The sequence below is a fragment of the Propithecus coquereli genome, unplaced genomic scaffold (genome assembly GCF_000956105.1).
Source record: "Propithecus coquereli isolate 6110/MARCELLA unplaced genomic scaffold, Pcoq_1.0 Scaffold89, whole genome shotgun sequence".
Taxonomy (NCBI): Eukaryota; Metazoa; Chordata; class Mammalia; order Primates; family Indriidae; genus Propithecus; species Propithecus coquereli.
This window is the reverse complement of record NW_012155173.1, coordinates 2,784,605-2,811,576: the sequence shown is the minus strand read 5'-3', so window position 1 is coordinate 2,811,576 and position 26,972 is coordinate 2,784,605. Positions and strand designations below refer to the sequence as shown.

The window sequence follows — 26,972 nt, the reverse complement described above, 5'->3', positions numbered from 1 at the left end:
TAAGACGACACAGGACTTGCCCAGCAAGGTCATTTTCCTCTCTTTGGTGTTTGCTTAACAATCCTCTGTTATTAAATATTTAGGCTGTTTATAAATAATACTGCAATGAACATCCTACTGCATAATTTTTTGTGTGTTCTTTTTTCATTATTTCCTAGAAGAGGGCCCTAGGTATGGAGTTCCTGGGTCAAAAATGACACATTTTACAGCTTTTGCTTGTTAAAAAACAATTATTCAATAGTACTTGTTAAAGCCTGGTAAGGAAGACTTTATTCGGGACCGTTGCAATAGGTATAGGAACCACGGCAATGGTGTCTTGCAGTGGGGGAGAGAAATTGGGCTCAACTCCAAATACAGCATGGGCAAGTGGGAATTTATAGCCAAGGAGCAGTATGGGGGTCAGTGGATGGAAAATTACTAAGAGGAAACATCATTAAGGGGTGAGAGGGATTCTGGCTAAATTGACCTAACAGAATTCTTGCTGAAGACAGGCCGGGGTGCTTAGACATCACCTGGGGGATGGTGGTGGATGAGGAACCTGATCAGATATCAAAGACGATCAGATAATAAGGATGGTGGGGGGGGGTGTTCTGGCTAAACTGCTTTAGCAGGATTCTTTTGTTACAACTGGATTTTACAAGGAAGTATACAGTTGGGTCTAGGAAAAGGTTCAAAAGCCTGGCTAAAATTTGGCCAAGCAAAGAATCTTTGCCAGGCTGCATTTTGCCAGATTGCTGCCCAGAAAGGTTGCAGTAGTCCTTATTCCTACCAGCTGCACATGAAGGTGGTAGCATTCTTGAAGGAGCATCTGAAGCTGGTTGTAAAAAGTACAGCTGTCCTAACAGAGGGTGCAGGGACCATTTTCCTGAAACGTCACACTTGATTCATTCATTTAGCAAAAATACATTTGCGCAGTTCAGCAGCAATAAAGGGTATCAAGTTAAGATCCCAGGCTGATGAAGCAGAGAACTTGCTTCTCCTTCCAGTTTCTGGTCTGTTCTTGCCATAAGACCTGGAGCAGGTCACCTCTCTGAGCTTTGGTTACCTCATCTGTAAAGTTACGACTTCGGTGCTAACTTCGTAGGGTTCTGCAAAGTGTCCAACATGGTGCTTGGCAGGTGTGATCGTTCAGGTGCGGGGCGTTTTTATTATCTCATCTGACTCCAAACTGCCCTGGGGAGTAAGCAGGTAGGGACAGATCATTCCCATTTATATGGACTCAGAGAAGAACTGGCAATGTGTTCTTGGCTTCCTGAGCTTCAGTTCAGGAAGTGATAGTCCAGTTGAACTGTGTCATTCAGGAGGTGAAACAGGCTTTTTTTGTGGGTGAGCCTGGTATCCTGTCCCCCACACAACTCCCCTCCCCTCATGGCATCTCTGTACCTCTTGGAAAGCATGGTCCCCGTTCCAGTGGCTGCCTTCTTTCTGTATTCTTTCAGAAGGTAGGAGCTGCCTGCCCGGTCTTTTTGGTGGTCTTAAAAAAAGACCATAGAAATTCATGATTGCAAAAAATTCAGTTTTCATAGATTTAAATTGTATTTTAAATGTACTAGGGCTTCATCTGAGAGCATTTTAGAAATGTGGAATTTCAAGGCCGGGTGCGGTGGCTCACGCCTGTAATCCTAGCTCTCTGGGAGGCCGAGGCGGGCGAATTGTTTGAGCACAGGAGTTTGAAACCAGCCTGAGCAAGAGCGAGACCCCGTCTCTACTAAAAATAGAAAGAAATTAATTGGACAATTAAACATATATACACAAAACTAGCCGGGCATGGTGGCGCATGCCTGTAGTCCCAGCTACTCGGGAGACTGAGGCAGAAGGATCGCTTGAGCCCAGGAGTTTGAGGTTGCTGTGAGCTAAGATGATGCCACGGCACTCTAGCCCGGGCAACACAGTGAGACTCTGTCTCAAAAAAAAAAAAAAAAAAAAAGGTGGAATTTCAGGCTCTGCCTTTAGGGTTGCCATATTTAGCAAATAAAAAAAACAGGATGCCAGTTAAACTTGAATTTCTGACAAATAATGAATAATTGCTTAGTATTTGTATGCCCCCTGGAATATTTGGGACATACTTACACCAAAAAATTTCATTGTCTATCTGAAATCCAAGTTTAACTGGGCATCCCGTACTTTGTCTGGCAACTCTCTCCACCCTAGCCCTGCTGAAGCTGAATCTGCATTTCATAAGATCCCTGTGGGATTCGTGTGCAAATTCAAGTGTGAGAAGCACCACACCGGGGGCCTTGTGATCAAAGCCCGGAATGAATCCTTTTGGTAATGAATCTGTTTGTAAAACAGAACACACTATTTGTAAAGAGACAGATTATTCCTAAATCAATCATTTGCACACATCTGTGTGTTCATATGTTGGGTTTTCTTACTATAGGGTAGACCTGCATCATTTTCAACTGAAGGAAAAGAGTCTTTGCTTTGGTTAAAAGCCCTGGCCTCTCTCGAGGCCTCAGTTTCCTCATCTGTAAAATGGACTACATTCTAAGCATCCTTGTCAGCCCATGGTGACCAGTGGAGGTGATCCCCGGGGATGCATGGCTGGTGATCATGCTAGGTCATTCCTGCCTCCACATTTAGGACTGAAGTATTTGGCTCTGTGTTCCCAGTCTCAGAGACTTTGTTGTGACAGTGGTGACCCTTGGCAGAGGGCGCCTCTCCTGACTGCCTCCTCACCTCAAAGCAAAGTTTGCAGACTCTTTTATAGCAGGACCTGGGGAGCCACCTGGCCCCACCCCCTCACTTCATGGCCAGGGATGCTCACACCCAGAGAGAGCAAGTGAATTTCCCAAAGCACACAGCAAGCCCTCTGATTGCTATGCCACCACTTGTGAGGTTTCAAAAATACTCTTCTAAACCAAATTATTTCTGTTATTTTCAAACCTAAGACCTGGGAAGATTAAAGAACTTGACCATGGTCATATCCCCTCGTTTGTCTTGGCTGTGTGGTCTTGGGTAAGTCGTTTCTCTCCCTAACTTATCCTCTTCCACTCCATAAAATGGGGAATGGCACCCTCTCCTCTTCCCCAGGTCTACTTGTCTACCTCTCTAAGGTTTTGTTGTAAGATCGGATGATAGGTCTTGGTGTGTCAGTTGGTCCTGGAGTGGAGTGCTTTGTGAGGTCACTGGTACAGGTGTTAGGTCAGAGACTTAATACTATGATGGAAAAAATGTTCTAGAGCATCTCAAACTTGCCGTGCACACAAATCACCTGCACTCTGTGAAAATGTAGATTCTGGTTCAGTAGGCCTAGGGTGAGGCCTGAGACTCTGCATTTCCAGTGAGATCTCAGGAGATGCCATTGTTGCTGGTCCAGGGATCGCGCTTTGAGTTGTAAAAATTGAAATCAATCAGTTATCAATTTAGAATCCATACTTAAGAAATAAGGGAGTTAAGAGGTAAATGCCTTGTTCAGGGTCAAAGAGCCAATAGTAGTAACAGGGTCCAGCCTGGAGCCCAGATCTTTTCTTATTTTTTATTTTACTTTATTTTTCTGAAACGGGATCTCGCTCTATTGCCCAGGCTGGAGCGCAGTGGCGCAATCATAGCTCACTGTAAACTTGAACTCTTGGGCTCAAGTGATCTTCCCGCCTCAGCCTCCCAAAGTGCTGGGATTTCAGGCGTGGGCCACTGTGTCTGGCTCAGGTCTTTTCTTAATGTCTTTTCTTTGATATCTGGCATATTAGTATCTATTTGGTCTAAAGCTATGAGTTTTCAGAATCTGAACGGCTCTTGAAATACTTTGCTGCCTAATTGTGGAGCAAGTAGAGGGCCCTTCCTTAGGAGAGAGTGACTCAGTGGGAAGCTTTCTGAAGGGGGAGGAATATAGTCGAAGAACCTAGCATTTGACTTAGATAAACATTTCTACCAGAAGGTTTTATACTTAAGATTATAAGCATCACTCTCTGTGTATCCATGGATGCAAACTACAGCCCTGGGGAGGCCTCAGTCTGTTTCTGTATGCCCCTGAGCTAAGAATGGTTTTTATAGTTTTAAAGGGTTATTAAAACAAAAACAAGGCCAGGCATAGTGGCTCATGCCTGTAATCCTAGCACTTTGGGAGGCTAAGGTGGGAGGATCACTTGAGCCCAGGAATTTGAGGTTGCAGTGAGCTATGATGATGCCACTGTACTCTAGCTAGGGCGACAGAGCAAGACCCTGTCTCAAAACCAAACCAAACCAAACCAAAAATACACACATACAAAAAAAACAGAACAGAACAAAACAAAACAAAATGAACCAACCAACCAAACAACAAACAAACAAGGAAGAATAGGCAACAGAGAGGGTATGTAGCCTGCAAAGCCTGAAATAATTACTACCTGGCCCTTTACAGAAAAAAATTTGCTGACCCCTGATCTAGAGCAACCACAACTTTGTGTTTTTCTCTAGTGAGCAAAAGGCCTAGCCTTATAGCTTGAAATTTAGTGAGACCAAGATGTAGGGGAAGCAGTCTGACGAGGTGCGAGTTGGCCAGACATCTTAGCTGTGCGACCCTGAGCACATTACTTCACCTCTCTGAGCTAGTGTCCTTGCTTTACAAAATGGAGACCCTGATACCTGCCTGGCAGAGTTATCGTGAGGGTGAGACATGATGCCTGTAGAGTTTGACACTTGGAAGGTGAACAGCTAATGATAACTATTGTTATTGGGGGTGGCCATTCAAACCCTTATGGATGAATGGACAGATGTCATGTTTCTCCCACCAAGTCTGAAGGTCCTCCCCTGGGACTGAGCTGGGAGAAGTCTTTTAGGAGAAAAAAACCCCAAAAAACTCTGTTTCAGTCTCTCCCCACCCCACCCCCAAAGCAGAAAGTTCCTTTTTAGCCACCCAGACGGATGGGGTTCCATGGGGGCTTGCACACTTTCACTAGCAGCAGGCTCTCTACCCAAAGGCCAGCCTTTCCCCAACTCTAAGAGAAGGTGCCTCCTCTTCCTATTCTCTGAGATGTAATTCAGCAAACAGGCATAGCAAGAGCCTCGGGCTGGGATCATGAGTACTGGAATGAAACCTCTCTTACGACTCCATCTGGAGCGTGTGGGCGGCGGTGAACTATAGTCTGTGGTTTGTGGACCTTGTTTTTAAGCTGCTGCAGCCTCAAGGTCCAAAATGGAAAACAGACCAACTTGGAGGTAGCTGGCGCTAATTCTAAACCCAACCCAGTTTGAAAACTCTGGGGCTCCTGATGTCCAAATCTTGGGGAGTGTAATGCTTTTCTTGCCCATAGATGGCAGCATTTGCACTCTTAGCCAGCTCTGGGGGACCGTGTGTGTGCATGTGTGTATGTGTGTCTCACACGTGTGCATGCATGTGATTCACTGGTTTCTTCCATTGGTGAATCTTGAGCTGTGCTGGTGCCAGCCCTAGGCTGGGCTCCGGGATACATGGGAGCAGGTCTTAGTCTGATGGGGGAGGCTGACTTGGAAATAGACTATGACGGCAGAGTATGACAGGGGAGACCCTAGGGGAAGCAGCCTGACTTGGTGGGAAATGCCCAGACGTCTTAGCTGTGTGACCCGAGCACATTACTTCACCTCTCTGAGCCTGTGTCCTTGCTTTGCTGTGGGGACTCAGAGGAAAGCATCTGTGCAGAAATTACAAGGAGGACTTCAGGAACAGAGAGGGCAGTTGTGTCAGGCTGGAGCCCAGGGGGTGGGTGGAAAACAGGAAGAGATGAGAGCTGAGGCTCAAGCAGTTGAGGGAGGCAGATCATGAAGGACATTGAAAAGTTTGTTAAGGATCTTGGATTTTATCTGTGGTCCTGGGGCAGCCATGGTAGAGGCTGAGCAGAGGAGTGACCTGGTCTGAGCTTGCTCTGAAGAGATTGCATCGCAGGGCAGAGAAGGGATGCAGGAGGACCCATTAGGAAGCGTCTGCAGTCACCCGGCTGAGAGGTCATGCTGCCGTGGACCAAGATGTGGCAGTGGGGTGGGGAGAAGAGGGTACATTCTGCAGGCAGACAGGGGCTGAACTGGCAGGATGTTGTGATTTGTTGCAGGTGAGAGTGACAGAGTCAGGGGTGGGGTGAGGAAGGGGATGTGTGGACGGTGGGTGGTGGTGCCGTTTGCTGAGATGGGGAGCAGCGGGGGAAGGGGAGCGGAGCAGCTTGCACTTGGGAACAAATGCAGCACCACAGGTGAGCCTGACAGTGTGATTTGGGGTGTGTAGAAGAGAAAGGGGCTGGATTTGATAGGCTTGTCCTCATACAGAGTTAACCAACTGTGGGAGGTCATCAGTCACTTGCAGGAACAACAAAACCCAACTCTGTTTTGACCTGTCCCGTGGAACTAGGAAGTTTCTGCAGGACTTTTTGAGAAAGGCCCACAGAGGTGCCATTTAACACCAGGTTCTGGGGCCCAGATAAGCATCTGACCTCTGACCTCTCTGGTTTTGGATACCATGACTCCGGATCTGCTGCTATGGACCTTGTCACTCGCAGTGCAGAAATCATCAGGAATGTCTGCATCATTTACTGTCAGGCTGAGAACAGGGCTTGTTTGTGCCTTGATCCCAGGAGCCCGCATGGCCCTGCTGCATTTGGGATCTTGGACTCGCCCCTTGGCTTGGGGAGTCTGGTTTGGGCAGAGAAACTTTCCAGTGTGGACAGGAACCAGCTTGCTCGGCTGCCCCCCTTAAATGCAGATGACTGGAACTCTGAGTAATGGGGAAAGAGGAAGATCCAGGCTGTCCCTGCAAGGCAGGAGGGCTGAACTACATAACCGAGGATGGGGCTGATGTGGGATGGTCCTTCATTCACTCACAGCAAATGCCCACTGGTCCTGCTGTTGGCCAGGACACGTGCCGTGCCAAAGCTTCAGAGGTGAAGCATGCGGAACCCTTGCCTCCAAGGAGCTTACAGCCTGATAGGAGAGAAATTCTCTCACCAGGGAATGATAACGCAGTCTTGCTCAGTAACAGAGCAGTGGAGTAATAATAGAGCAATGCTTAGGCACAGAGGTGGGAATGTGACACGTCAACAGCCTGGATTGCCAGACTGCGCATGTGTAGGATGAGAAAGATACGGTTTACAGGAAAAAGACTTAGAAATTTAATTATTAATAATCAGAGTAACAAATGCATTGTGAAAAAAACCCTTGACATGTTTTACCTTATTGTACATTCTGATATTATCCCCCTTGAACAGAGAAGGAAACTGAGACGCACAGAGGGGATGTTGCTTGCTCAGGTTACACAGGTGGTTCAGTGGGGGCAGCTTGTATAACTCCAGAGTCCTGGACCACTGCTCTGAGTTTGACTATAAACCTCATGAATTTAGCCCTGCAGCAGGGCTGCCTTAAATGCTAATGGGAGCTTAGATTGGATTAGTAGAGGCATGATATCCAGAACATGCTTGCCCTGCTCTGGGTAGAGCTTATCTAAATGTGTCATTCTGGCTTTTGTGCTATCAGTGGGACAGGGTTTGTCTGGAGCAGATCAGGGAAGGGAGTGAGGTAACTGGACACCTGGTCTCAGGAAGGAAAGGGGGTACACAACCTGTAGAAGGCTCGAGGGGCCCAGGATCAGTGTCTTCAACTCTCTAAGGAGCCATCGGGAAAGAGGGGACAGACCTGTCTTGGGTGACCCCAGAGGGTAGAGCTAGGGCCAGCAGGTATAAGGCACAAGGAGAGAGATTTTAGCACATCCTAAGGACAATTCTTTTAACCAGCCAACCTCTCCAACAGCAGGTCCTGCAGCCTTGGCAGGAAGTGAGTGCCCCATGGCTGGGGATGTGTAAGTAGTGATTGTGTGACCCCTGGGCAGGAGGGAGGGTGTGGAAACATCGCTTGGGGATTTGATCAGGTGATCTTTAACCCCCTATGCTGAGAGTCTTGGGCCCTTTGTTTACAGGTGGTGCTGATAACTCCCTGTGCCCTTGGCCACAGCCCCTCCACACGGAACAGCTCTCTGCACCCTGCGCAGCCCCATAAGGTAGGTAGAGCAGCGTGGACACCCATCGCCCTCCTAAATCCAGCCCTGGCTGCCCAGGGGAGTTGGAGGGGACTCCAGGGGTCGGAGCAGCCGCTGGTAGCCACAGTGGATTCAGAGGGAGTCCTTGAGGGTTTCCTAATAAGGCTTCTGCTCCTCACCCACCCTGGAGAGGGAGTCCAGGCCAGGGTGATTCTATGGGGAAGAGGCAGGGACTGGGCTGGGTGCCCGGGCGGCTGGCGGCCCCCGGCTACGTATGCTGTTTGCTCTGTGTGTGACTTTAGGAGGGCTGCTTTCCCTCTCAAGGCCTCTTCTGTAGAGGGGTGGCCTTCCCAGGAGGAGGAGGTACAGGAATTCTCCCCAGGCTTTGGAGAGGTGAGAAAAGTGAGGGTGTGGCTGCCCAGTCTCCAGGCTTGTTGACCAGAGGAGCACCTGAGCTGTGCGAGTCATGGGTAGGGTGATGAGTCATGCCCGCTGGGCACAGCTGACTGGGCGGGGCCCACCTGGCTATCAGATTCACAGGTGACCCATGGAAGGAGGCTGGGAAGCCGTGGGCGGAGAGCAGAGTCCTGGGCTGGAAGCCAGGACACCTGGTTCACCTCCTGGCTTGGGCCTCAGTTTCTGTGCCTTAGTCCCCTCCCTGCCCACCTAACAAAGTTGTCGTGAGGACCCAACACTCCTGTAGATGCCAACAGGCTTTGTGAGCTGTGAAACAAGAAGCATCACTACTGGGGGGGATAACCTGGCTTCCAACACCAAAACAGAAGTGAATTTCTACTTAGCAGTTGTGCACGGAGCCAGGAGAACACCCCCCTCCCCCCCAGCTCATGACATCAGTCCCCTTCCCAAAGGTGAAGAGACAATGCACACAGGACGGATGCATCGCTGCAGCCCGGCTGGCGTCCAGGTGGTGACTTGAGCAAACCACAGCCAGAGCCGTCTTCTTTCCCAAAGTTCGGATGAAAGAGCCATTTGAGGGTCCCCAGGATGCTTTGTCCCAAAGCCGGGGATTCCTAGAAGGCCTCCTGTGCCTGGAGAGGGGACTGCGTCCCACTACAGCCGCTGCCCGAGGGTTCTGCTGACAAAGGGGCAGCCCTGAAGTTGCCCCCTAGGCGGGACCGAGGGCCGAATCCTGGTTCTGATGCTTGTGCTCTTGAGCCTGAGCCCTGACAACCCCCAAAGCCAGATTGCTTCAAAGTGATCTGTCGACAAAAAGAGTGTTGCGCTCTGTCAATGCCTTTGGTGACCGTTAGGGTGGAGAATGCTGGCATACGTGGGTTTTGAGAAAGATTTCTCCAGACAAAGATTAGGATAGAAAGAAGTTTATTTACTTTTCTCTGGGGAGAAGGGAAAGGACCAGCATGGAGGTGGAAAAAGGAAGAGTGTGCTTGTCCTGAAAACCAGCTATTGGGGCTGTTTAAAGGGGGTTGTAAAAATGGCGGGTACAGTCCAGAAACTGCTGCATCCGCCGCTTCCTTTCTTCTGGGCGGCAGGTAGGTAACAAAAACTGCAAGGATGTCAAAGTCCGAGAGGTGGCTCTCCTGCCTTTCCTTGGAGAAGGGATCATCCCAGCAGATGTGACTCTGTCCTAGAGATATGGTTGAGGCTTGGAGCTTGCACCCTGCTGGTCACTCAGGAACTCTTTAGGCTGTAAAAAGCAGATTCTCAAAAAACAAGTTTGAAAGAGAGAGATTTACATCTCTTTTCCTTCTTTCAGCTCTTTGTAGAAGTTGTGCAAAACAGAACTCCTGCAGGGTACCTGTTCATGAGATAACTCACAGGACTGATCTTTAATTGCTACTAGGGAAATGGTGGGATTAGGTATTTTCCTGTTAATTTTGCAAGGCCGCCCCTTTCAGTAACTGTGACACAGGAGCCTTGTCTTCTGCAGACCCTGCAGGGCCCGGCTGGCTCAGGCCCAGCCTAGAGCCCAGCGGCAGAGAGCTTTGCTTGTTCACCCTTTTACTGTTCTGCCCCTACCCCCCAGCAATGTGCCCGCGCGGCCGCCCCACTGCACTTGGGTTCAGCCAGGGAGGCCCGAGTCTCGTCCTTGATGTCCAATTCAGGGGAGTTTCCTGAGGACTCCAGGTACCGTGTCTCTAGCACACTGGATACCCACTCCTTCTAGAAAGTCCCTCCTTTCTGCTTCTGGGAGGCTGCACTGCCTGGTTTATTTCCTACCTCTCTGACCTTCTTAGTCACCTTCTTGTCTTGAGTTCCTATATTGGTTCATTCATTCATTCATTCATTCATGCGTGCATTTGACAGATATTTAGGCCCGGAGCTGGGCGTTGGAGAGTCAGCAAAGAGCGAGTCCTTCCCGTGCCTCCTGGTTCTTACAGTAGATGACTAATTCTTTGTCCAGCTGTGACGTGGAGGAGACGATCGGGCCGTGGGAGTGTGTGGGATTGGCGGGGCGTGGTGAGGCCTCGTCCGGGCAGATCAGAGAAGCCTCCCTGAAAAAGCTGAGACCTGCAGAGGGAGCAGGAGGTGGCTGGGTGAGCAGGGATGGGAGGTGCCCCCAGGCAGAGGGAATGGCGTGGGCCGGGCTCCCAGGCAGGACAAGCCTGGGGTGGCCTTGAGGAGCTGAAAGAAGGGAGGGGGCGTGGCGGCAGAAGGGCTCGGGGACCAGGCAGCACCTTGAGTTTGGATTTCGTAGACCACTGGGAGCCTCTGGAGGTTTTAAAGCAGAGGACAGACTTGCCCAGATTTCAGTATCTGAACCCTTGATAAGCCTTGAGGGTGCAATTTTCGGTTCTTCCACAGCGGGGCGTCCTCACACTGCGCCTCCATGGGAGCCTTGGTGTTAGGCCGTCCTGGGAAATGTGCAGTTTCTTGGGACTCTCTCAGCTCTTTGCGTGTTTTCATTTGCTGGGGCAGCTCTTGCTGAGCTCCTCCATTGGAGAGGGGAGGTGACTGGGACACCTCCCGGCCCCCGGAGAGCTACTCTAAGCCAAGACGGACACTGGTGGCTGACGCCCAGGGTGCACTGTGATAAGTGCCGAGGGGCCCAGGGAGCCAGGGAGGGCTTTTTCTCTTCTCGAGTGAAACACTAGGCTGAGAAGGGGCAGTTGGATGTTCCAAGGAAGAGGGCTGTGTGTGCAAAGGCTTGGCCACCTGCAGGAGCCGGCTGTGCTCGGGGCTAGTGAGCAGTGCAGCTGAAGCAGGAGTGTGGGCGTTGAGGTGGGGAGTGGCTGGAGATGACAGGGAGAGCGGGTTGGGAGAGGCCTTGAATGCCAGGTCTCGATCCTCTGGGTGCCAGGGAGCCATCGATAGGCCTTGAGCTGAGGAGTACTTGGTTGATGAAATTTCAGAACAATCAGGGGGTGGTGCTGGGAGCTGCTGGAGAGGATGAGTCCCACTGGTGAAGCTTTGTCACTCTCCCCACTGTGCACACAGAGTACAGTCCCGGTTGCCCTCTCTGTTGCGCACCCTTGTTCGGCTCTGCCCCCGTGGGCCCGCCAGCCTGGGCTGCCAGCTGCTTCACCGCAGCACTGCAGTGTGTTAAAGCCCGGCTCCAGAGGCAAACAGGTCTGAGCCTGAAGCATCGCTCTGGCCCTGACTTGCTCTGTGCCCCTTGACAAGTCCCCTCACCCCTCTCAGCCTCAGTTTCCTCATCTGTGAAATGGGGGTGATAATAGGGTTGCTGAGGATTAAATAACAGGGAAGTGAAGTCTTTAGCACATGTCTGGTGCGTAGTGATAGCTAGGTTATTTTTGTGTCCCTGTAGGATGGTAACAGCCCAGTCCCTGTGGTAATCTGCCCCCTTCACCCCAGGAGTCCTTCTCTGTGGCCATAAATCTGTAATCTCAACTAGAAACAAAGAGTCCTCAGAAGCCCAAAAGAGGCCTCTAGTGGGACACTGAGGATTTGGAAATGCCTTTGCCACTGGGATCTGGCACAGGGTGGGGCACGGAGGGCTGGCCCAGGTTTTATTTGTCTCTCTCCCCGGTATTCAGCACTAGGCTGGCAGATCATGGCTGGCTGGGTTCTCATAAACACTAAACAAAAGCCGGGTGCGGTGGCTCAGGCCTGTAGTCCCGGCCCTTTGGGAGGCCCAGGCAGGAGTATCGCTTGAGCCCAGGAGTTGGAGACCAGCCTAAGCAGCAGAGCAAGTCCCCACGTCTACAAAAAATGGGAAAATTAGCTGGGCGTGATGGTGCACATCTGTAGTCTCAGCTGCTCAGGAGGCTGAAGCCGGAGGATCCCTTGACCCCGAGAGTTTGAGGTTCCAGTGAGCTATGATCATGCCACTACCCTCCTGCTTGGGCAATAAAGCGAGACCTTGTCTCTAAAAAAAGAAAAAAAAACTAAAAAAAATTAAATAAAAAAAATTCACAGACCTTGGGCATCATCCTGCCAGCACCTTCATTTTATGGCTGAGGAACCTGGGGCCCAGAGAGGGACAGTGGCTTATCCAAGGTCACCAGCCCTTCAGTGGCAGGCGCTGGAACTGTTCCTTTCTCCCTGGCTTAAATGCGTATTGTAATTCTAATTTTTAAAATGCGAATAATTTTAAAATTCCCAAGTTGACTGAGGAAGATGTAACAATAGGATGGGCATTGGGGGGCAGGGGCTCCCCACCGAACACCTCCAGGGAGCATCCTGGTGACAAGTGCCCCCAGGGCATCACATCCAACCTCCTATTTGCATTTGAGGAAACTGAGGCCCAGAGAGTGGTAGTGGCACGACCAGGGTCCTCAGAGGGGGAGAAGCAGGAAGGGGGCTACAAGGCACCCCTCCGGTGGTCAACAGTAGATGGGGCGGCTCTTCCCCCAGATCCACTGCCTCATGCCTAAGGAAGCGAAGCAGCGTGAACAATGGTTTCCTGAGGAAGCTCTGGGTTTTAATTGTGTTGCAGAGAAGGACCATTTCCGGAACTGTGCGTGCCATGATGCCCGTGGAGTTGGGCCTGGCACAGCTATTTCAGACTAAGCCTCAGCGTCCTATTTATAGGCCGATACGATTAGGTTTGCCCGCGCCAGGAGAGGCCCACATTCCCTACGCCCAGCCTAGCCATGGCCGAGGAGGAAGCCAGTTCTGACGCAGGGGTGAGTAGCCAGGCATCTGGGGTGGTCCCCAAAGCCAGCTCAGAGGAGGGATGCCCCAGGAGGCCTGAGGGGAAGCCTTCCCTCGAGGCTCCCAGTGCAGCCACCAGCCAGGCCCTCTGCAGAAACCAATTTCAATCCTATGCTCTCCCCGCTTAAAATTCCTCCACCGTCCCAACCCCAGCCACTCCTTCCAAACTGTTTACATTCCCTGCGCGGGGGCGGGCCACACCTCCGAGCCTTTGCTTCTGCCTTTGCCAGCCCTAAGACAAACCTCTGTTGGTCCTTCAAGACTCTGCTCAGATGCGCCTCTGCGTGGCGGCTCGGGCGGGCTGTGGGCCCTCCCTGCTTTGTGCACCCACCGCCCATTCAGTGATCATCAGGGTGCATGCGTGTGCTCCCCACTGGGCTGGAAGTCCGGGAGCAGGGCCGGACACAGAGGGGGAAAGAAAGGGGAAAATTTGTAATTTGAGCACCTACTGTGGCCGTTCACCTTACCTGGCAGGTGAGAATTGATCATGCCACTGTGTGCAGTAGGTATTTTTTAAAGGTGTGGAGGAGAGTCAGACTTTAGAGCCAGAGAGACCCGGATTCAAGCCCTGCTCTGCACTTCCTGGCTGTATAACCTTGGGCTGAACCTCTCTGAGCCTCAGTTTCCCCATCTATAAAAGGAGATGATGCCAGCCGTGGGTTTTGGGGAGGATTCCACAAGACAATGCTTATAAAGTACTTGCATTACCTGTCCACAAGGAGCTCCTGTGTGCAGCTGGAGGTGTTGTTTACAGGTGGGGAAACTCGGGGTGGGACGATCTTTATCTGGGGCCCCACACAAGGGAGTGGCCAGAGGAGAGGACAGGTCTGGGGTGTTCTCCCTCCCCACTCTCTCTTAGCCCCCTGGGCCTCTCCTGTTCCCCAGATCAGGGCAAGCATTGTTTGGGGATTGTTTTTCCTAAGAAGTTTCCTCTGTGTGCCACGGGATGACTCAGAGCCCTGAGTCACCAGGAGGCTGAGGGCAGGGGGAGGGGTGTGGAATGGAGAGAGGAGGAAAGGAAGGGCCCCGGTTCTAGCCCCGGCGCTCCCACCTTTGATCAACTGGGTCTGACACGTCCTCCCTCCTGCCTACCCTCAGTTTCCCCAAGAGTGCAAGCAGGTGTTGGGCTTTGAGGAGTGGTTCCCGGTCCTGGCTGAACCTCAGAATCACAGGTTGGGGGCCCCACCCCAGACCTGTAGACTCAGGGGCTGGGGGGTCCGTCTGGAAAGCTACAGTTTTCCTGCCCCCCTGGGCGGTTCTGCCGCATACCCGCACACCGTGTTTGGGGACCACATGGCTCAAGGCTACTCCAGCTGCCTCAAAGCGTTGCTCAGCCTCTGCTAGAACATCTCCACTGACTTGTAGGGAGCTCGTTTCTCTTGCTGAGTACTTTGGCTTTTGCTTGCATGGGCTTTTTCTTGTTAACAGCTTTCTTGAAACGTACTTCACATAATTCATTACACATTCGTTATATGTAAATTTATATATAACTCACATACATATAATTCGTCTTTTTTAGCTCAACAATTTTTTTTTTTTTTTTTGAGACAGAGTCTCACTGTGTTGCCCGGGCTAGAGTGCCGTGGTGTCATCCTAGCTCACAGCAACCTCAAACTCCTGGGCTCAAGCGATCCTCCTGCCTCAGCCTCCCAAGTAGCTGGGACTGCAGGCATGTGCCACCATGCCCGGCTAATTTTTTCTATATATTTTTAGTTGTCTGATTAATTTCTTTCTATTTTTTTTAGTAGAGACGGGATCTCGCTCTTGCTCAGGCTGATTTCGAACTCCTGAGCTCAAACAGTCCGCCCGCCTCGGCCTCCCAGGGAGCTAGGATTACAGGCGTGAGCCACCGCGCCTGGCCAATTTTTAATAAATTTACAGTTATGCAACCATCACTACAGTCCAAACGATCCCCCGTGCTGGCAATCCATCTCCACTCCCACCCCACAAATCTGCCTTCTGTCTCTTTGAACGCCAGCTTGAGCCTTTCTGGCCCTGTGACCTTATGTGAGTTATTGGCCTACCCTGAACCTTGGATTTCTCCTCTGTACGACAGGGGATAATCGAACCCTCCTCTTAGGCTGCCGTTTGAGTTTCACTAATGTGCGCAGTGTCTCATGCACCACTGGGGCTGGGGCTGTGGGAGCCTGGCACACAGCACGCAGGATGTCACACAGATGCCCAGGCGTGGTTGCGGCCGTCCTAGCAATCATTTTAAAGCACGCACTCTGTGCCAGGCACTGGGCGAAGCACCGTAAGTGCATCATCTATTTTAATCCCCACAACAACCCTATTCGGTGAGTGCTAACGCCCTTTCCATTTTATAACTGCAGAAGGGAAGGAACTTTTTCAGGGTGGCATAGGCTATAGTTGGTCTGGCTAGGACTCTGTCCCAGAGCCTGTCCTTCCCAACCATGACACTACGTTGCCCCTCCACCCCCTTCTCAATGTCACGGAGCAAGGGACACATTCACGGATCCAGATCAAGGTTTATGGCACATACTTCCAAGGGATAGGACCTGGCATGATGGACATGGGATTTGAAAGATGGTACACGGTACAGTCTGTCATGACAGACATGACACTGTGCATGAAGCACGACCCAGGGCATAAGCGGCAGGGGTGGGATGCAGGTACATGGGAGACACGCAGGATGAGGTGGGAGGAGCTCAGGGCCTCGTACGTGGCACAGTCACCTGGTATGTGTGATGCTGGCCGTGGGACAAAGTGCATGATGCAGGGACGTGGTACTCAGGGTGTGGGACTTGAGATATGGCCACTGGGCAGGCTCCTAGGCCACCGTGGGACCCTTTTGCATCTGGAGTCCTCCATCGTGTCAGTGCCTGGGCCCCAGCAAGCAGTGGCAGAGCCCATTTTCTCCTCCTCACAAAGGCCTGTCTGTTTTCTATCCTCCTCCCTGTCTCTTTGGATGCCAAAGAGTGGGAGTGTCCCAGAGGATTGGGGGGGCCCAGAGTACCCCCCACCATCCCACCAGCTCAGACAGGGGTCAGGGCTTGGGGCCAAGTCTGCAGCCCAGGAAGGGCCTGCCAGGCCCCCAGGTCCCCACTCTCTGAGACAGCTGTGAGCGCCAGTGTTGGCTGGGGCTGGAGCTGAGTAATTTTCCTCTAAGCTGCCTCCCTCCGCTCCCCTCCTTGGCTGCCGGTGCTGGCCGTGAGCATGTCTGCATTCCGGGGCTTAGGGGAGAGAGGGAGAGCCCCCGCCGCTGCTGTTAAGGTTGAGGAATTGGATTGCTAACAGCTGCTGTAGGGAGGGGTGGGCGTGCAGGCGAGGTGGCCGTGGGTTGCAAGCTAACATGAGCCCTCCTGGGACTCACTACCTTATCTTGTCTCCTCTGCACAAGAGCCCTGGTAGTCTGTGGAGGAAACTGAGGCTCAGAGAGGCAAAGAGCTTGCCCAAGGTCACACAGGCAGGCAGAGCCAAGGCTAGACCCCAGGTCTCCTGGAGGCAGGAAATTGAGGTCTTCTGGTGGCAAAGGGAGATGGCGCAGAGGATGTTGTTGGGGGGTCAGTGGATGATGAAGCTACGGGGGCACATGGGCACCAGATCATAGAGGACAGAGGCTTGGAGCCCTGACTTCTTTCTGTCTGCACTGGGGGCCACGGAAGGGTCTAGAGCGGGGAGTGACGCAATCTCTATGGAGAATGGACTGGGTGGAGGGAGAGTTTAAGGCAGTGCGGAAGCGGGTGCTGTGATTCCAGGGAAAAGATGGGGACACTGGACCAGGACCATGCTGGGGGTGGGGGCGGGAAGTGGGTGTAAAGTGGGGAGCCGGTGGGGTTGAGACTGCCAGCTGTGGTCTCAGCCCTCATGTGCTATCCTGGTGGGATGACCCTGGTTGAGTCCTGCCTCCAAGGGTATCCCAGAGGGTTCTAGAAGCCCCCAGAGGGACAGGCACCTAGAGGATAATGCTGGCGATTGGGCAGGTACCTGGATGGAGGTGAGGCCTAAAGCACACGTGGGAACAGAAGGCAGCGCCCATTCCGGAGCCTGACTCTGTGCCAGGCTGTGTCTTACGTGCTGGCTCTCGTTGAAATCTTCTAGCTGGTTATGATTATCCTCTGAGCTGGACAAGGAAGAGAAGCACTCCAGTACTATACCTCTGTTTGGGTTAAAAGGGTGGAAAGTACTTAAAAAAAAAACAACTTAGAATTACAAGGATTATTAGCAATAAAATATCTGAATCTCTGATAATTCTGTTGTAGTTAAAAGTTTGAGATAAATTGCAAAGAATCTCTACTCATGCTATAGTGTTTGGAGTTTTTCTTTTTTAAAAAATAAATTGTATTATATATATTTAAGGTATATAACATGATGTTATAGGATATATGTAAATAGTAAAAAGGTTATTATAATGAAGAAAATTAACATGTCCATCATCTCATAGAGCTACCTCCCCCCTTTTTTTTAAGCAAGAGCAGCTAAAATGTACTCATTTAGCACGAATCCCAAAATATAGTACAATTTTATTCCCTATAATCCTCATGTTGTACCTTAGACCTCTAGACTTATTCATTCTACTTATCTGCTGCTTTGTTCAGGTACCTGATCTGTGGTTCAGCCAACCACAGCAAGGAGGAAACCTTGGCTGTGGTTGGCTGTGGGAGGCTTGGGGACAGACAGGGCTTCATTTGTAGCCAGCAGCAGGAGGGACATGGCACCATCGTCTGATATCCTGCACCATTGTTCCCATCAGGATGACGATGTCCTGGGGAAGCTCCCACCAGCCCTGGTGGATCCCGGTGAAGGAGGCACTTGATCCCAGACAGGTGGGGGGATGCTGGCCAGGTGCACAAACCTCGCTTACCTTTTACTGTGTCTTTCAACGTCCTTGAGTCCCAGGGCCTAAATGTTCTTAGAGATGGGCTGGTTTGCTTGTCACCTGAGTCGTCTGCACTGCATCACCTCTGGGCAGCTCATTATCTCTCAGGAAGAGGGGAAGGAAACGAGCATTTTTTTTTTTCAATATTTTTGATTGTGGCAAATATACATAACATAAAATTTGCTACTTTAACACTTTGAAGTATACAGTTTTATGGTATGAAATACATTCACAGTGTCGTGGGACCAGCACCACCGCCTGTCTCCAGAACTCTTTTCTTCTTGCAAAACTGAAACTCTGTCCCCATTAAACAGCAGCTCCGCATTCTCCCCTCCTCCTCCTCCCACGTCCTGGCGCCGGCATTCTACTTTCCGTCTCTCTGAATTTACTCTGGGTACCTCGTATAAGTGGAATCATGCAGTATGTCATTTCGTGACTGGCTCATTTCACCGAACATAATGTCCTCAAGGTTCACCTGTGTTGTGGCCTGTTGCAGAATTCCCTTCCTTTTAAAGTCTAAGACTCCATGGCATGGATAGACCAGGTTTTGTTTATCCATTCGTCTGTTGATGGACGCTTGGGTTGCTTCTGTGTTTCAGTTATCGTGAATGACGCTTCTGGGAACGTGGGTGTGCAGATATCTCTTTGACGTCCTGCTTCTGGAAACCAGGAATTTTGAACATCGATTCTGTGCAAGGCATGGCCCTAGCATCCTTCACACTTATGGCCTCATTTCATCCTCTCCACTAGCCTTCAAGGAAGGCATTTTTACCCCTATTTTACACATAAGGAAATTGAGTCTCAGAGATACAGAAACTTTTCCCAGCCTCCCTTCTAACAATAATAGCGGCTTCCTTTCTATGCGCTCACTCTGCCCCAAGCACTGTGCTAAGCCCCAGACATATTTTACCTTATTATATTCACACAACAGCCCTAGGAAAAAGATATTATAACCCCCATTTTACAGATGGGGAAACTGAGGCACAGAGAGCCAGAGCGACTCGCTCAAAGCCACATAGCTAGTAGGTGACAGATGAGGGACTTTAACCCAGGCTTTTCTGCTGGGAGCTCTTCCCACAGTCACACACGGAAGGTTGCTCCCTTTGTTTTTCTCCCTCCTGGAAGGTCCTTCCTCTGTGGAGTAGGCAGCTGCCTCCTGTGGCTTCTCCTGCTCGTTCTGGCTTGAGCTGGGGCATCGTAGACCCTGCCTTTCCCGGCAGATTTGCAGACAGAGACTGTGTCCCCCTGTGTCTTCTACTGGTTCCACGGTCACAGTGTCTGCAGCTGGGCCTCCTTATCCTGCTGCTGACCTGTGTTTGTGCCTGGGCTCCCCAGGGTGGGTTGTGGGTGCTGGAAGGGGAGAGAGGCGGCTGGAGTGGGTCCTAGCAAGAAGGGCCCAGAGCTCACACCATGGCCAACTCCGGCTGCTTCCGGGGCATGGGGTCAGGAAGTGGCAGAGCCAGGCCCCCTTCTTATGTCCTGCCCTGGGTCTCAGCACTAGGTGAGTTTGGCTCCGGAAGCTGGGAAAGGGCCAATGGCTTTGGTCCCTGGGATAGTTGGCCTCCTGGAGGTGGCTTCAGCCAAGTTTCACTGGCCATCTCCCCAACCACTGTCCACACCCAGGATGGACTTGGCCAAGGCCGAGGCCCAGCTGGCCCTGATGGGGAGCCTTGCTGTGTCGTGGAGACCCCGGCCTTGGCTCTGGGTTCTAGAGTTCTAGATCTACCCTTCCAGGGACTTGCTTTGTGACTCCGAAAAGTCACCGTCTTGTTCGTAGTGTCATCATCTACAAAAGAGAGGATGAACTAATGACCGCTGCTGCTCATAAATCCTGCTCTGTGCCGCACACTCCAACAGTCCTACTCCCGTCCCCCCAACACCCTTGCAACGGACGTCACTGTCCTTATCCACAGGTGAGTGACCTGAGGCTCAGAGAGGGAAAGTAACTTGCTCCAGGTCACACAGCCCAGACCTGAACTCCAGAGTCCCACTGTGAAATCTGTGCCCCCTCTCCTCCACTGCCACACTGCTCTTGGTGCACACAGGCTGAACACAGGCCTCTGCACAGAAACCAGACTGCAGAGGAAGACGAGCGTTAACTTTGGGGGAGCTCCTATCGTATGTCAGGTCCTGGGCCTTTTCCCCGCTCCTTGAGCCAGATGCTGTTCTCCTCATTTTATAGATGAGGAGACTGAGGCCTTGATCACAGGAGCAGAGGTGGCCAGCTTCTAAAACCTGTGCTCTTTCAAGTCTGCAGGGCTCCCCGTATTTACCCGCCCTGTCCAGTTTCACTGGGTTTCATAACTGGCTTCTCTGTTTACCGACCACTGTCCCAATTAGCAAAATCCCAGGCCAGAGGGGCGGATGCTCCCGGGAGGACGCAGAGAACAGCACTGAGCCAAAAAGCAAACAGATTCTGAGAGAGGGCTTCCCACGAGTGGCTTCATGCCTGGAAAATCAAGAACAACAGTGTTTGGGGTGAGGGGAACAGAACAGGGTGGTGTCTTCCAGGCCTAGCCAAGGCCTTTTGTACACTGTAGCTGGGGCCGGAGGGAGAGGGTGAGGTCACCTCCTCTGGCCTCTGGTAGCTGCCCTGGGAGGCCCACAGAGATACAGAGACTAGCCTAGGTCAAGAGGGGAGGAGGGGCTGGAGCCGGTTGTGGAGGTTCTGGGTCCAACGACAGGGGAGCGAGGCGTCCACCAGAGGGATGTGGGCTGTACAGCTCTGTCCTGTGGCCGACACTGAGAAGCTGCCCACTGTGTGCGTGGTGCTGGGAGGACCCAGGACAGCCAGGACCAGAGGTCCAGGGGATCTCCGAGGTGCAGAGAAGGGCAGGGACTAGGATGTGCTCATGTACTGAGTCAAAGAAACCGTGCCAGACCTGAGTGCCATGTGGCACAGAGTGTAGATGCCCCAGTCTGCCCTCCACCTGGTGGCCACGGCCTGGGGATCTTCCTAGGACATGCCCCTGACCTGGGCAATCACATCAGGTGTGGGAAGGGCTAGAGGGCTTTCCTGGCGCCACCTTCTGCCCTGGCCTGGGAGGTGTGATGGGGACTTGACGGGGAGGCAGGGGCTTGACCGGCATAGCAACTGCAGCCCTTTACCTGGAAAGGACACTGTTGCTGCCTGCGCAGGCCAGGTGGTGCCAGGAGCTCCTGTTTGACGCCCCAGACAGATCCTGGGCTCTGGAGCCAGCCGCCTTGTGTTTGAATCTCAGTAACACCTGTTTCCAGTTGAGTGACCTGAACCCCCCTGAGTCTCAGTTTCCTTGTCTGGGCCCCGGGGTGAGGTGGCATGCTGCTATCGGTGACTGCAGTGCCTCCTTCTTCAAGTCAGAGGCCCTGGACTGTCTGATTCAGAAGGGTGACCTGGTCCAATGCCCCCATTTTACAGATGGGAACCCTGAGGCTCAGAGACTTGTAGGTTCTGGTTGCACAACCAATAGTTGGAAGTGCTGGGGCCAGGAAAGAGGACTAGAGTCAGAGTGTCAGGCCCTACCCTGTGTTTTGCATATGGAGACACTGAGGACAAGAGAGGAACAATGACTTACCCAAAGTCACCCAGGAATTCAGCAACAGAGCCAGCTCTAGCACTAGGGCCTCTTCCTTTCCACCTAGGGGTCTTTCTCATGTACCCAAAGTCCCCCATTCCCTCAATTCATACACCCTCTTCCAGGCAGGGAGCAGAGTAAGGCAGTGTCGCCCCTGTTGTAGTCCCACACGTCAGTACTCTGGAGCGAGGGATCCAGGCTCTGCAATGAGGGTCTCCAGAGGGCAGGGGCTGGGGCCTGTTCACCAACTCCTGGGTGCCAAGGGCCCAGGTTCCAGAGTCATGGCAGGCCAATCTGCAGGGCCTTTGTGATCATTAACCTGAGGGCCGGGGAGGTCAGTGACCCCTGGGGCCAAAGCCAAGCCATAGCAGCCCTCTGTTAATCGCCAACTGGCCAGGTCAGAGCCACACCGACCTCGGCTTGGCCAGTTGCTGGCTCTGGTTCAGTCTGGGGGCTGGGTGGATAAAGAAATTTCTTTTTCCTACTTGTTTGAATTTTCCAAATTGTCTAATAAGCAGATATCACTGGAAGTATATTCTACTAAAAGGTATTGTTTCTGGATTAGTGTTCTATAAAAAACAAAACTACATTGGATACTTACTTGTAAAGTTTTAAACCCTTCAGCAATGCTTTTTACAATTTTTTTTGGCCGGTATATTGGGGTATAATTTACATATCATAAAGATTCGCCCATTGTAAGTTCTATGATTTTTAATAGAGGTAATCAGTTCTATAATCAGCACCATAATCCGTGTGAGAATACTTTCAACACCCTAAAAAGTTCCTTTAATCCAACTGCAGTGACCTGGGCACTTCCTCCAGCCCCAGGCAGCCACGGCAATGTTTGAGAATGAGATTATGCCCCGTCCTCCCTTCCAAGCAAACTGCCTTAACAGTTTGGTATTTACCCTCCGATTTTTCAGGAGTATATGCAAAAACACACACCCTTCTAAAGAGGAGGAGAGGAGCTATACTGAGGCCATTGTGCAATTTGCGGTCTGCACTTGGAGAGCTCCCTGCGGTTATTGAGCGCCTACTACGTGCCAGGCACAGTCAGATCCAGCTCGCTCTTTTTTCACAGCTGCATAGTGGTCCATTGTATGGCGACTCCATAATTTATTTCACTAGGACATTTGAGTCCTTTCCAGTTTTCTTCAAACAATGCTTCAGTGAACACCCTTGCACGTACATTTTTGTGTTCGTTGTTAATTCTGTAGGAAGTGGGACTGTTGCATTGTGTGTCTTGAATTTGGACAGTCGCATTCCTATCCACAGAGGCGAGGTGAAACCGGTTTGTGCTCCATCCAGAGCAGATGCCAGCCGTGGGTTTAGTCGTCCTCCACGTGGCTGGGGGGCAGGGAGGGCTCTGCGTTGAGGCTGGGCTGGTCCACTGCAGGCTCGGCTGGCTCAGGCCTGGACTTACCCGAACATGGAGCCCTGAGAACTCTGGCACCCCTGTGGGGCTCCCCGCAGACACCGAGATAAAATTCAGGCTCTTTGGTGTGGCACACGGGCCTCTGTGACCCTTGCCGCTCTCCCCTGTCTCGTCTCCTCTTGCCCCCGTGTTTCAGATGGGACTCCTCGTCATTCACTGGATGTGGCCTGTGTGTGCCTGCTCTTGGCCCGTGTTCCCTCCCCTGGAATCTTCCCACGCTCCATCCTCTCTGTCCTTCAAGGCTCAGGCCACAGGTCCCTTGCTCCGTTATTCTTATATTGTAAGGATTATTATTCTTACAATCCTTCCCTGCAGTTTGAATCTGTCCCCTCTCTGTGTTGTGTTCGCTTAGTCTTTTATCGGACCCACGGCCCCCCTCGGTGGGAGCAGGTTGTGGGAGGGAGAGGGCAAACTCCAGCCTGATTAGATAGAGGCTGGGCTCCCGCAGGGGCTGGGATGGGTGACTCCAGCTGTGGGGCAGGGGCAGAGAACGCACATTACCCAGCTGCAGGCTGTGCTGTTTTCACACGTATAGACCGATTTAATCCTCAGCAACTGCTGTACGCATTTAGTAGATGAGGAGACTGAAACATTGAAAAAAAAACCCGCAGTAGAGTTGGGAATCAAACCCAGGTCTCCGACTCTCCAATTCTCTTCCTGTCATGGCAGGGGGTTGCAGGGGGAGGGGAGGTCTGGGATGCGAAGGGAACTTGGTGGAGGTGGGAAGGCCGGGTGAGTATGAATGGCACCTCTACCAGCCCAGTGATTGGCTGTCGCTAGTGGGAGGGTGCAGGGGTGGGAAGGAGCTGGGGAGCGGGCGAGGACACTCAAATTCTGTCTTCCCAGGGAGAGTCTGTAGATAGTACCTAAAATGGGAAAAAAAAAACCTTCAAGAGGCAATAAGGGCTTGTTGTTTAGAGATGTGGAGGTGAACCCCGAATCAGCTAAAAGAGGTAGATAGACACGGTTGTCCCTGGAGAGAGGGAAATGGGACTTCACATTTTGCACCAAAATAAGACTTTTTTTTTTTTTCTGAGACAGAGTCTCACTCTGTTGCCTGGAGTAGAGTGCCGTGGCGTCAGCCTAGCTCACAGCAACCTCAAACTCCTGGGCTCGAGCAATCCTACTGCCTCAGCCTCCCGAGTAGCTGGGACTACAGACATGCGCCACCATGCCCGGCTAATTTTTTTTATATAGATTTTTAGTTGTCCAAATAATTTCTTTCTATTTTTAGTAGAGACGGGGTCTCGCTCTTACTCAGGCTGGTCTCGAACTCCTGACCTTGAGCGATCCACCTGCCTCGGCCTCCCAGAGTGCTAGGATTACAGGCGTGAGCCACCGCGCCTAGCCAAGACTTTTTTAAGAAACAAAAACCTTTTAAAAGGAAGGAAGGAAAGGCTGTCCTGAGTAAAGCAGAAGCAAGAATCCCAGGAACTGAGTCCTGCTTGCTTCACCTGCAGGATGAAGCTGAGTCCCTTGCCCTGCTGCCTGGGTGAGAGTTCTGCCCAGACCCACTACTGCCTGAGTTCAAATCCTGCCAGTACCATTTACTAGTTGTGTGCAAGGTGCATAACCACTCTGCACTCAGTTTCCCCCTCTGTAAAATGGGTAGTGGGCTGTACCCACTCTGAAAAGAATGTCCTGATGCGTCAGTTAATGGAAAGCCTTTTAAAAATGTTAGTTTATGTGATTTTTTTTTTTTTTTTTTTTTGCTGGAGATGTTAGGGTGGGGAGGAGAGAGGCAGTTACACGAGGCTTAGCTGGGTTCACGCACCGGCCCATTCAGCGTGCATTGAGTTAGCGCCTGCTGTATGCCAGGCCCTGTGCCGGGTCTCCCACCCGGAGCTGGGGTGCAGGGGCTGCCGCGCCCAGTCGGGTCGGTCCCGGCGGGAACCCAGATGTTTCCGAGATCTGGAACAGATCCCCGCCCCGCGCCCTCCCTGCGGGGCGGTCCCGGCTTGGGCGGGATGGACTGGCGGCTACTTAAGACCCGCGACCCGAGGCCGCGGCTGCCGGCTGGGTGCCCTGCCGCTGTCGCTGCCATGGCTCTGCGCTGCTCCGCGCCCGCGCTGCTCGGCGCGCTGGTCCTGGCGCTGTGCGCGCTGTCGCCGCCGGCCCGCGCGGCCACCGCGTCGCGAGCGCGGGCGTCCCAGGGGCGGGTGCCTACGGCGCGGGTGAGTGCCCGGGGGGCCGGGGCTCCCGGAGTAACTCTCTATTGTAAGTTCTTGCAGATACAGCGCTAGGAAAAGGGGAATAATTCAGGTGTAGAATGGAAAAACTGTTTTGTTGCTTTGTAAGTATCTCTTGCTGCTTTGGAGCCTCTCGTGGGTGGGGGTGGGAGTCGGGCCGGCTGTGCTAACCTCACCTTGGCCGGATTCCTTTCCCTTTGCCCCCTTCTGGTGTCTCCCCGTCTCTGCCGCCCTATTCTCTAATTCCGTGTCTAATTTCTCCCCCCGTCTGCCTGGGTTCCCTCCTCTCTTCTGCTTTCTTCTCCCACTTCAGATCCCCTGGCCCCATTTGCGCTCTCTCCCTCTCTTCTATTTCTCCCTCTTTCCTGTGTTATTTATTTAGTTCTCGTGTGTCTGCTTATTATGGTCCTTTCTATGATCTCTTCTCCCCTTTCTGCTGTCTCCTCTGCCCCGTCAGCTTCTCCTCCCTCCTGTTTCCCCTTCGTGTTAGCCACCCCTCTGCCTGAGTTCTTCTCGCCGTCTGGTTTCTCTGCCTTCTCCCATCTGATATTCTCTCCCACCAGCTCTCTCTTCCGGCCTGGGGTGACCTGCGCCTGCTGATTTCCGCCCCGGGCTCCAGCCTAACCCTCCTGCGTCTGCCATCCCCAGCCCCAGTGCATGTCTGACAGCCTTTCCCCATCCATAACCGCCTCCTCTCCAACAGGCTCCTGCAGACCCCGCTGCGTTCTCTCTGCCTTTCCCAAGAAACGGAATTTGGGGGTGGGGTGTTGGGGGGCAGGAGGGAGGAGGCAGACAGCTCAGGAGGCCACTTGGGCTCAGCCATCTAGACCCTTCTTGGGGGTGTGATGGGGGATGGGTGGGGCATGGGAAATTTTCCCAATTCCAAAGACCAAAAGCAAACAGGCTGTGTGACCTTGAGCCAGTCCCCTTCCCTCTTTGGGCCTCAGTTTCCCTATCTGCAGAGTGAGGTTGGATAGTGAGCTCTTGGAGGGCCCTTTAGTTCTAAGAGCCAGTGAGGATACTGGAAGGGAGTGAGCTGAGTCCCTGGGGGGGGCCCAGCTTTACCTTTGCCATCTGAGGGGCCTACTTACTCATAGTCCCCCAGCTTGTGCTCTGGGAGCCTGGGGCAGTCCTGCTACACTGTTTCCTAGCTGGGGGTCCATGGCAGAGTTGCTTTACTTCTCTGTGCCTCAGTTATCACATCCAATTGGCAATAAGAAGAACAGAGGGGAGGCAGGCAGAGCCCTTTTGTCCACTCCATCACCAGAGAAAGCAGATCGGGGAGCTGAGTAGGAGAGACAGACACTGGCCAAGGCACAGGATTTGGAACGTAAACTCTTGCCCTGTTTGCTAACTCGCTGGGACGGGGCACTGAGAAGGGGATGGCCTCGCCTCGGGCGTGGGGAGAGCAGGAGGCTCAAGTGAGATGCTCTTGGTGCTGGAAACCACCCTCCCTCGTGCCCAGGGCCTCTCCCTGCCAGAACCCGGGCCCTGCTCAGGCTCTGCCCGTCTCTCCCCAGCCCGGCAGCATGGTGGTGGAACATCCCGAGTTCCTCAAGGCAGGCAAGGAGCCGGGCCTGCAGATCTGGCGCGTGGAGAAGTTCGACCTGGTGCCCGTGCCCCCCAACCTCTACGGAGACTTCTTCACAGGCGATGCCTACGTCATCCTGAAGACGGTGCAGCTGAGGAACGGGAATCTGCAGTATGACCTCCACTACTGGCTGGGTGAGGCCCGTCCCGCCCTGCCCCTGCCCCCTACCCTGAATAGCGTGGACCTCTGAGGCATGGTCCCCAGGAAGTCCCCGGGAAGTGCCAAGGAAGCGAACTGATTATTGAGCACCAAGTGTGTGCCAGGCCCTTGGCAAGTAGTTACCAGTGACCTCAGACTCCAGAGCCAGGCTGGCTGAGTTCAGACCTAGCTCTGCCCTGACCTGCGGTCTGCCCT

The 26,972-nt window shown here is 52.4% G+C and overlaps 1 protein-coding gene across 4 annotated transcripts in view; it reads left to right on the top strand.

Moving 5' to 3' along the window:
• GSN (gelsolin) overlaps positions 1-26,972 on the top strand; it is a 57,651-nt gene that overhangs the window by 5,733 nt on the left and 24,946 nt on the right. For 2 of the 4 annotated variants that reach the window (XM_012664409.1, XM_012664411.1), the window contains exons 2-3: positions 7,853-7,933; positions 26,548-26,752. In XM_012664409.1, the coding sequence (XP_012519863.1) occupies positions 26,557-26,752 (196 nt within the window). In that variant the 5' untranslated portion in view covers positions 7,853-7,933; positions 26,548-26,556. Of the gene's footprint in view, positions 1-7,686; positions 7,736-7,852; positions 7,934-24,825; positions 25,013-26,547; positions 26,753-26,972 lie in introns of those variants that run through there. The other 2 variants (XM_012664410.1, XM_012664408.1) reach the window with 2 other exon arrangements.